At 55.1% G+C, this 10,956-nt stretch overlaps 1 protein-coding gene across 2 annotated transcripts; it reads left to right on the forward strand.

Annotated features, from left to right (window-relative positions):
* Window positions 1-6,094: 6,094 nt before the first annotated feature.
* Window positions 6,095-8,812, forward strand: LOC109746468 (probable pectinesterase 53). Of its 2 annotated transcripts, XM_020305593.4 has the most exons (5): window positions 6,099-6,596; window positions 6,952-7,144; window positions 7,220-7,426; window positions 7,914-8,149; window positions 8,245-8,812. In XM_020305593.4, the coding sequence occupies exons 1-5, from the start codon at window positions 6,229-6,231 to the stop codon at window positions 8,390-8,392; spliced, it is 1,152 nt and encodes a 383-aa protein (XP_020161182.1). In that variant the 5' UTR covers window positions 6,099-6,228; the 3' UTR covers window positions 8,393-8,812. The 2 variants fall into 2 exon arrangements, with proteins under 2 accessions (XP_020161181.1, XP_020161182.1); XM_020305592.4 differs by having other exon boundaries at window positions 6,095-6,596; window positions 6,952-7,426.
* The last annotated feature ends 2,144 nt before the right edge of the window (window positions 8,813-10,956 follow it).

The raw sequence follows: 10,956 nt of genomic DNA on the forward strand, positions 1-10,956 counted from the left end.
ACAACACACCGGAAAAAAAAAGTTGATGCTACTGGGCCTAGCCCAGTGGAGCAGCGCAGGCGAGCTCGTGCACATCTCGGTGCACACGTGATATGTAAGGTTGCGCTTTCGAGCGGCCCTTAAACTCAAGAGATGAATCAGGTCCAGCACTTTTAAAAAAAGTAGATAATTTCAGATCTAGTTAATCTTTCATGGGAGCAACTAATTAAGGGGAACCCCTTCGGGAGAGAGGGGACTCAGCGGGTACTTTTGGTTGGCTCAGAGCCTCAGAGCGTGTCGCTTGGTACACCCAGCCGCCCCCACGTGTCTCGCACAGGGCGCACCCCTCGTGAGCACGTTTTTTTCTCTTTCTACAGACATTTTCAAGGTTTTCCCTGGGTTTTGAGTTATCGAATTATGCTTGGCTTTCTCTGAGTTTTTTTCTCAAAAAAAAAATTTAATGCATTTTTCTCGCATGAAGCACAACTTGTGCTTTCAGAGAAGGCAAAAAAACAAAGTTGTGCCGTTGTAAGAAATACAGCATAATACAGCTATGCTTCTTGAAAAGAAAAAAAACACAATTGTGACGCAGAACATAACCGTGACTCTCGAAAAGAAAAAAACACCATTGTGCTTCATGAAAAAAAAGGAAAAGCACAAAATGGGCTTCGTGTCGAAAAGGGAAAAGCACAATTGTGTTTCCCCCGAAAGTGAAAAAGCACAACCATGCTTCCGGGTTCCTTTTTTGTGGGTTTTTTTTGTTTCTGATTTTTGTCTAGTTTATTTTTCATTCTTGGTTTTTTCATAACAAAAAAATATTACTAATAGGTTTCATGGGTACCTCGCTGCTCGTCCATGACCCCTTCCCTAGAAAGACGAAGAATAATGAAATGGGCCATAAGAATGGTGGCGATGATCGCAAGTGAAGTCTTCAGGCGACACACGCTTGGAGGATTGGGGCTAACAGATTTATGGCGGGATAAAGCTGCTGTGGAGCTTGTTGGCTCTCTGACCCTTCTACTCACACTAGTCGTTGAAGATTTAATTTTGTTTTTGCTGGTATCCAAGAACATACGTTTGTTTATCTTGTGGCCTTAATATCTCCCTAGAGACCTGACCTGTAGGTATCCCAAGGATATGGCAAGTTTGAACTATTACTTTGGCAGGTCTTCGAATGGATTTTGCACATTGATGGCGGCAGATCTCGGTGGTGTGGCGCAGTGGAGACTCGCCGTCCGATGCGTGGAGATGGATTCGCGCAGGAGGAGAACTCTGTCTGACGTCATGGTGGCGTCGATGGCACAGAGGCCTGGCAACGTCGGTGCGTTGGTTTCTGCTTTGAAGATTGATTGGTGGAAGATGGCGGCGACGACGCATGAGAGTGCGTCGGACCAGTTTGTGCCCCAAACCCAGTATGTGGCTTGGTTGTGGCCTCAAGCTTTAGATGTTAGGCATTTGTGCGATGTCTGTTTGGTATTAGGTTCAGACTATCGGCACCTCTTCATCAAGTGGATAGGAGTAGCAACAGATGTTGGTAAGATTGTGGCTTCAGATTACCTGATGTACTACTTTATAATGTCTTAGTGAATAATTAATAAAATGGTTGCATGCATCGGTCAGATGCAGATGCAAGGGCAATCCTCATTTTCTAAATAAATAAATATATTAAGATCCAGAACCTGTATTTGGAACTATGTTCTGTGCTTTGACTTGATGCAATAGAGACAGAAGTTCCACGAGCCCTTTATGCGGCGTTCCAGTTACTCATACAAGCTGCAATGTAGAAATCTCGGCTCCACAAATCCACGCTTATGTGCTGATTTCTTTAATCATTCGCAATATGCTCGTCCATTCCTTACTTTTGAACTAAAACCACGACAAGAATTAGAATTAGGGGTACCGTTCATGATTTGTAGGACGCACTAGCTTCAACACTTCCTTTTGCACGCAATTAAACATCACTGACGACGCGCTGAGATAAAATGCCCGCAACTTCCAGTTGATTCCACGCCGCACAAATTCGCAGTACAGGAATCACACATGACCCTATAGATAAATTTGCAGCAGTACCACTATACCGTTAATTACTTGGAGGTTGGATGACAGTCGACAGATGACCACAAGGCAGTTAGCCACCGGCGGCTTTGATTACTCTCCTCAGCAGGGCCGATGAACCGACAAAAAACAGCTTTGGTTACCCTAATCAGCACGGTCGATGACTACACGGATCAGTCAGTCGGGGGCTGGCTGTTGAGCTGGTGTGAGAGTTGATGCGATTTATTTCATGTGGTTGGGACCAATGGGACGTGAATCGTCCTGCTCGCGCCTTAACCAACACAAGTACGTACGCAAGATAAAAGCTTTATTAAACGACCCGTTCGTTCAAAGTTAAAAAATGGGGGGTTCATTAAACGGCAATGCCTTAACAGATGCTTAAGAATCACGTAAAGGTTCGACCCCTTCCGTTCTAGAGTGTTCGCGAACACGAGCCAAATCCCTAACATTAACGACGCCTTAACGAATTGCAAGTACAGGAAGTTCAGGAACACAGCAAGGCGTCAAAGCCATTTCGGCGTGCCAAACCCTAGTTAACCTCGCATTCAATCAAGCTAGCTAGCCGGCATCCGGTACGTTAGGTGGAGGAAGAATTGGGGTAAGCGCATGCATGCAGTGCAGGCTCATGCAAGAATGGCCACCGATCAGCTGCCCACACGTACGGCGGCGCATCCTCGACGCGCGCCGCTGCTAGCTGTGCTGTGCATGCATGGTCGACACGACGACTGCGCCGTCCACGCGGCCGGTGGGTGGGCGCGGGCACCGCCGTTGTCCTCATGCTCCGAATGGCATGCAAAGCGGTCGTTCTTGGCCGTCATATGTAATGGCGGCAGCATGCAGGTCTGGTCTGTCGAAACGTGCCAGGGAGTGCGCGCGGTCCATCGGCCGGCCGCTTCGGGAACCGCGGGGTCACGGGCTGCGGTGGCCGGCATGAAGACGAGCAGAGCTTTGCAGCGTTCACAGATGACTGAGACGTTGCTCCACCAATATCTCAATCGATGTCGCCGAGTGCTGAGTATGTTTGGTCTGCGAGCAAAAAATTGGTAGTGGTAGCAAAAATGATGGCTGAGGTTTTGCCTAGGCAGCGTAGCCAATGGATTGGATCAACAGAGAACCTATCTAGGGTTTTTCTGTCTCCTCTATCCCTTGGCGGCTAGGGTAAAATCTCTCCTCCAGACTACATCGTCCATCCCATGGATTTGTCTCCTTCTATTTGCCGCTTCGGCGGCCGGTGGCGGGGAGGGGAAATTCGATGCCTCCGTTTTGATTAGTAGTTTAGATTAGTGTTTTTTAGTCCTCGTAGATGTGGCGCTCAGGCGGATGGCAGTGCTTCTTTTTGGAGTTAAGGAGTTTATCTTCCGGGTTTTGATCCTCCTTGAGTTCGTCAATCTGTACGTAGTCAAGGGAGCTCCGACGTAGATTCCTGCCATCTCCTTGGGACGGAGGTTAGGGTTTCGCGTGTTGTGGCGAGATTTGGTGTCAGGTGTTTCATATCTATTCAGTGGTTCAACGACGACGACTACGGCTTCAGGGCGCTGGTCCTTAGAGCATCTCCAACCGCGCCCCCAACAAGGCCCCCCAGGTGATATTTCGGCCGCCGGCACCGAAAAATCGGCCCAGTCGCGCCTCCAAAGGCCCTTTTTTCGCCAGCTCGGGCCGAAATTAGCGCCGGCGGACCCAGACCGAACCCGGCGCGCTGGGGGACGCTTGGGGGCGCCGGCCGAATCATTTTTGGCGCGAAAGTCGGCGGGCCCTCCTTGGCAACGGCTCGGCTCTTCTCGCCGCTTCGTCGTCCTCATCGCCTCGGTTCCCGCGGCGAATCAATGCCAAAGCTGCCGCGCGCTGCCGCGCCGGTCAGCCTCCTCCATTGATGCCTCACGGGCGGCGCAGTGAAGACCGGACGACGCGCGTCCCTCGTCCGCCACGCGTAACACGGCGGCCACACGTACGTGCGGCGCCTCCTCCTATATAAGCCGCCCCCAGCGCGCCGGTGACGCATAGACTCTCCACCGCCGACGCCCCGTTCCTCCCCCGTCCCTCCCTCTCCTCTCGCCGTTCAAGCTCAACCATGGCCGAGCACTTCCCAGGCGACGGCGCGGCGGCGAACGACTTCGGCCGCCGCCACCTCCACGAGGACGAAACTCGGCTCCTCTATGAAGCCGAGTACCCGGTCCCGCCGGACATGCGGGTGCCCGGGGCGTGGAGGATCAGCGCCGGCGGGGTCCCGGTGCCACCACCGTCCACCGGAGCGGCGCGGCGTGCGAAGATCGCATGTATCCACGCCTCTCTGCCGCATGCGGCGAGGGAAGGCCCACGGTACGTCCCCGACAGCCCGCTGTGGGAGCCCTACTTCCGCCGCTGCCACGCCGAGCAGCTCGAGGCCACCAACGGCGTCATGCCCTCCGGGAGGCTCAACTCCGAAGACCGCCGTCGATGGTGGGGCGTGCCAGGCCGCACGCTGGAGGCCGTCCTCGAGTACATCGAGGGCGGCAACACGCCCAGGCTGGAGTACTCACTCCCCCGTCCTTCTCCCGCCGGCGTGCGAGCTCGTGGACGCCGAGGCGCATGGACCCGGGGGCGTCCTCCTCCTCGTCCGGCCGCTCGACCGGCTCTCCCTGCCTCCGCCCCGTCAAGCCGGAGCCCCAGGACACGCCGGTCAGCCACCGCACCCGCAGCTCCGGCATCCGCATCGTCGACTCCTCCCCCACCTCTGGCCGCCTCGTCCTCGTCAGGCCGAAGGCGGAGCCCGGCCTCCCCGCGGAGTACGAGGCCATAGTCCGGCGCGGCTTCTCCGACGAGGAGGCCCTAAAGTGGGCGCGGGACGACTACCTCAACGACGAGATGGTCCGGCAGCGCCGAGCCCTGGAGGAGATAGCCGCCCGCAAGCGTGGGCACGAGGACGAGCACGGCGTGGTGATCCTCGACAGCGACGAGGACGAGGACGCCCCCCGGACCGTCCAACCCGCCGCGCCAACCTGGGGAGGGGTGCAACAGGGACGGCGACCGCGGAGGAGGCGACGACGACGACGGCGGCGGCGGCGGTGACTACACGCAGTTCTACAGGCTCCTCGGCATGTAGAGCTTCAAGGGCGTCGGGCGGCGAGGAGCGGTGAGGGCGACAGCGGGCCTAGTAGCGGTTTTTTCTTTTTTGTAAAATATTTTAAATATGTATGAACTCGCCGAAGTTTGGATGAATTTGCGCCTAGTTTGTGGTTTTCAAATAAATCATGGGCGCCGCGACTGGGGGGCATCACGCCCCCAGCACGCGGTTTTCGCCGGTGCGCCCCCAGAGGGCGATTTTTAGCGCCTCCTGGGGGGCCAACGGCTGGAGATACTCTTAGGGGCACGTGCACGAAGACTTCACGGTTGCAATCGACAAGGTCAAGCCGGCTCCGTATGGGAGCGACGGCAGCGGCGCGTCGGCGGCTCGATGTAATTTTTATTATATTTGAGATGTTTTGTACTTTCGGTGAACTTTGATAATAAATCTTGATCATTTTTGAAAAAAAGCATAGCCAATGGATTGATCAATACTACTAGTAGGTAGAAAAACTAAAGGAAAAGTTGGTCTTACTCCAAAGAAAAGTAAATGTTTTGGTTATGGCAAAAAAAAAACCATTAGCAATGTGTGGGAGAAGATTGTTCTATGCCGCTAATTTTGGTCGAATTAAACTGAGTCTAAAAGACATCTCTCGGAAAGTGTTTAGAACTTCCGCAATCATATCACCTGGATGTTTGGTCGCGAACAAAGCATAGCACTTGCGCGCGCAGAAGTCACGATCACGTGCAAGTCCGGAAGGAAGAGCGTCGTGGGATCGATACGCGAGAGCACGGGACCGTACGTAGCGTGCATCGCGTACTTTACGTACCCAGAGCAGCCAGAGCGGCCCCAGAGCGGCGAACACGCGCCACAAACGACCAACGCAGTGCCAAGTTCACTAGGCGGCTCGTGAACCGTGACCCGCCCGAGTGGTGCCGCGTCAGTTCACTCCACGTACAATCCCCTCGTGTTCTCTTCTCGCCCGTGATCGATCATTCGAGCTCCTTAAATCCCCGTCCCCAGCCTTTTCGCCTGCCCCACGCACCAGACCTTGCCACGCCCGCCGCTCCGGCTCCCCGATCGTCCGTCCAGTCACCACCGCGCCGGCATTGCCAGCCACCGGCCGTGCGTGGCGTCGGCGCGCGCCCGAACCGATGCCGCCCATGCCACGCGCCGGCCGGCTCCTGCTCTGCGTCGCCACGGTGGCCGCGGTGGCGTCGGGCGTGGACGGGCACACGCGGGGCGTGCGGCCGGGGCGGGCGGCGGGGCGGCCGTTCCCGGAGAACGCGACGCGCGCGGAGGAGCTGGAGCGGCTGTTCATGCGGTGGGTGCGCTACGTGGGCGGCCTCAAGCACAGCACGTTCCACCACGCGCCGCTCGCCCGCGCGTTCCCGTCCTACTCGCTCGTCGTCGACAAGGACCCCGCGGCCGGCGACTTCACGTCCGTCCAGGCCGCCGTCGACTCGCTCCCGACCATCAACCTCGTCCGCGTCGTCATCAAGGTCAACGCCGGCACCTACACGTACGTGCATTGCCCCTGTCCTCCTCCCTTCTGCCGTTGCCAAGCCCTGTTTACTTTGCTGCCTCCATTGGAGGCGAGCTCCGAAGATGCGTGTCTGCATCCAACCATCGATCCATGATCAGAGGTTCACGGGGAGGAGGAAGGAAGCGTTTCCTGGAATCGTGGGCGTCAGGGAAAAGGCCGCACGAAGATCAGAAGCCCACTCCTGACTGGCTGTAGTGATACTCAGATTATCACATTTTCCCTTGATGCTTCAAACTGATTTTTTACTATTGAAAACTTCGAACTACTGTGGCATTTTGGCTAAGATTTTCGCCGCGTCTTAGAATTCTGGCTTTCCACAACATGGTCGCAGGGAGAAGGTGACGATATCGTCGATGCGCGCGTTCATCACCCTGGAGGGCGCCGGCGCGGACAAGACGATCGTGCAGTGGGGCGACACCGCGGACACGCCCGCCGGGCCGAGGGGGCGCCCGCTCGGCACGTACGGCTCGGCGTCGTTCGCCGTGAACGCGCAGTACTTCATCGCCAGGAACATCACCTTCAAGGTACGTAACTCTCCGTCACCGCCGCTGTCCCCGCTGCTCGGTGCTTCATGTCCTAATACACGCTTGCGTTGGCAGAACACGGCGCCGGTGCCGCCGGCGGGGGCGACTGGGAAGCAGGCGGTGGCGCTGCGGGTGTCGGCGGACAACGCGGCGTTCGTGGGGTGCCGGTTCCTGGGCGCGCAGGACACGCTCTACGACCAGTCGGGGCGCCACTACTACAAGGACTGCTACATCGAGGGGTCCATCGACTTCATCTTCGGCAACGCGCTCTCCCTCTACGAGGTACGTGCGTGCTCTCCTCTTCCTCGATGCCTGGATGCTCCATTGCCGGTCCCTCCATGTGTGAGTGAGGTGCAATACTACGCATGCTGAACAGAGAGAGAAAAACAGAGCATGCACGAGCAGCAGAAAAACAGAGCCGGCAAACACCTGTGGCACGCAATGCTAGGATTTTGTTCCGTGGCCGGTTGCAGTCGCAATCTTGGCGTCTTCGACCGACTCGTCGCAGCGGCTGAATCATGCATGCACACGGCCTCTTGCTGCTGTCCGTTTGTGCCCCCGGCGCCGCGACCGGCGCCCCGGCGGCCCTACGCCCACATGCTCGATACACGTCAAATATTTCGGTCTCGTCTCGTGCCCATGTTTTCTGTTTCGCTTTTCTGGGTTCACGAACAGTCGAAGTCGTAAAAAAATACAGATATGCTCATCAGCTCATGAGCGTGTGACAAGGAATATACATATGAATGTGTGTGTTGTGGTGTGCGTGCAGGGTTGCCACGTGCACGCGATCGCGCGGGACTACGGGGCGCTGACGGCGCAGAACCGGCAGAGCATGCTGGAGGACACGGGGTTCTCGTTCGTCGGCTGCAGGGTGACGGGGTCGGGGGCGCTCTACCTGGGCCGGGCCTGGGGCACCTTCTCCCGCGTCGTCTTCGCCTACACCTACATGGACGACATCATCGTCCCGCGCGGCTGGTACAACTGGGGCGACCCCAGCCGCGAGCTGTACGCTCTTTCACTCTTTCTTTCTTTTCCACCGTCTCCGTCCTCTCCCCTCTTCCGTTTTCTGACGGTGGATGATGATGATGATGGTGGTGCAGGACGGTGTTCTACGGGCAGTACAAGTGCACGGGCCCCGGCGCGAGCTACTCCGGCAGGGTGTCGTGGTCGCGGGAGCTCACCGACGAGGAGGCCAAGCCCTTCATCTCCCTCAGCTTCATCGACGGCACCGAGTGGATCAGGATCTGACCGGGGTCGCGTTCCATGTAGTAACACGCACACACGGGCGGCACACACGTCGTCATGTAAAGAAGAGGGAGTGGAAAGACAAAGTGGGTGAATTTATACAGATTCTTTTGCAGTCTTCTTTTGGGCGGGGAGTGCGTTTTTTCAACCCGGACAGGGTCCGTGCAGCACGGTCCTCGCTCGGGCCCTCGCTGGAAATGCAGGGAAGGCATGATAATCCGTATTTTCGGAGCAAGTACCCGAATAGTATTAGGCTAATCCGTTGCTCATGAACAAGATTAGAAGATAAGTGCCCCTGACAATCTAATTGACCAATGTTGTTAACGTGTCAGTGTCACTGTAGACTGTGGTACCAGGCGAAGTGGTTACGAGTACAAAGTAATCATGGATGACTTGGTTAGAGCAATTTTTTTGAAAATGGTACAGACGCAGACGCTCATATATTCATCTTTATAAATGCACGCATGCGCACCCTATGAGCACTTCTGAAAGATTTAGCCGTCACATTTGTTGGAAATATGCCCTAAAGGTAATAATAAAATGGTTATTATTGTATTTTCTTGTTCATGACACTTGTCTATTGTTCATGCTATAATTGTATTAACTGGAAACCGTAATACATGTGTGAATACATAGACCACAACATGTCCCTAGTCAGCCTCTAGTTGACTAGCTCGTTGATCAATAGATGGTTATGGTTTCCTGACCATGATGTGATGGACAAGACCCAATCCTAAGCATAGCACAAGGTCGTGTAGTTCGTTTGCTAAGAGCTTTTCTAATGTCAAGTATCATTTCCTTAGACCATGAGATTGTGCAACTCCCGGATACCGTAGGAATGCTTTGGGTGTACCAAACGTCACAACGTAACTGGGTGGCTATAAAGGTACACTACAGGTATCTCCGAAAGTGTCTGTTGGGTTGGCACGAATCAAGACTGGGATTTGTCACTCCGTATGACGGAGAGGTATCTCTGGACCCACTCGGTAATGCATAATCATAATGAGCTCAATGTGACTAAATAGTTAGTCGCGGGATCATGCATTACGGAACGAGTAAAGTGACTTGCCGGTAACGAGATTGAACGAGGTATTGGGATACCGACGATCGAATCTCGGGCAAGTAACATACCGATTGACAAAGGGAATTGTATACGGGATTGATTGAATCCCCGACATCGTGGTTCATCCGATGAGATCATCGTGGAACATGTGGGAGCCAACATGGGTATCCAGATCCCGCTGTTGGTTATTGGCCGGAGAACGTCTCGGTCATGTCTGCATGGTTCCCGAACCCGTAGGGTCTACACACTTAAGGTTCGATGACGCTAGGGTTATATGGAATAGATGTACGTGGTTACCGAATGTTGTTCGGAGTCCCGGATGAGATCCCGGACGTCACGAGGAGTTCCGAAATGGTCCGGAGGCAAAGAATAATATATAGGAAGTGAGGTTTTGGCCACCGGAAGAGTTTCGGGCGTCACCGGTAATGTACCGGGACCACCGGAGGGTTCCGGGGGTCCACCGAGAGGGGCCACCAACCCCGGAGGCCTGCGTGGGCCAAGTGTGGGAAGGGACCAGCCCCTAGGTGGGCTGGTGCGCCTCCCACAAGAGGCCCAAGGCGCAGGGAAGGGGAAGGGGGAAAACCCTAGGCTCATATGGGCCTAAGGCCCACCTAGGGTGCGGCCCCCCTCTCTCCCCCTCTGGCCGCCCCTCAGAAGCATCTAGGGCTGGCCGCCACCCCTAGGGGGGAACCCTAGATGGGGGCGCAGCCCCTCCCCTTCCCCTATATATAGTGGGGGTTTTGGGGCAACCAAAGACACGAGTCTCCCTCTCTCTTGGCGCAGCCCTACCCCTCTCCCTCCTCGTCTCTCGCAGTGCTTGGCGAAGCCCTGCTGGAGTGCCACGCTCTTCCATCACCACCATGTCGTTGTGCTGCTGCTGAACGGAGTCTTCCCCAACCTCTCCCTCTCTCCTTGCTGGATCAAGGCATGAGAGACGTCACCGGGCTGCATGTGTGTTGAACGCGGAGGCACCGTAGTTCGGTGCTTAGATCGGATTCAGCCGCGATCTGAATCGCTTCGTGTAGGACTCCATCGACCGCGTTCTTGCAACGCTTCCGCATCGCGATCTTCAAGGGTATGAAGATGCACTCCCCCCTCTCTCGTTGCTAGTTATTCCATAGATTGATCTTGGTGATGCGTATAAAATTTTGAATTTCTGCTACGTTCCCCAACAGTGGCATCATGAGCTAGGTCTATGCGTAGATTCTATGCACGAGTAGAACACAAAATAGTTGTGGGCGATGATTTGTTCAATTTGCTTGCCGTTACTAGTCTTATCTTGATTCGGCGGCATTGTGGGATGAAGCGGCCCAGACCGACCTTACAGGTACACTTACGTGAGACAGGTTCCACCGACTGACATGCACTTGATGCATAAGGTGGCTAGCGGGTGTCCGTCTCTCCCACTTTAGTCGGATCGGATTCGATGAAGAGGGTCCTTATGAAGGATAAATAGCAATTGGCATATCACCGTTGTGGCTTTTGCGTAGGTAAGAAACGTTCT

This window comes from Aegilops tauschii, chromosome 2, assembly GCF_002575655.3.
Source record: "Aegilops tauschii subsp. strangulata cultivar AL8/78 chromosome 2, Aet v6.0, whole genome shotgun sequence".
In the NCBI taxonomy this organism is placed as follows: Eukaryota; Viridiplantae; Streptophyta; class Magnoliopsida; order Poales; family Poaceae; genus Aegilops; species Aegilops tauschii.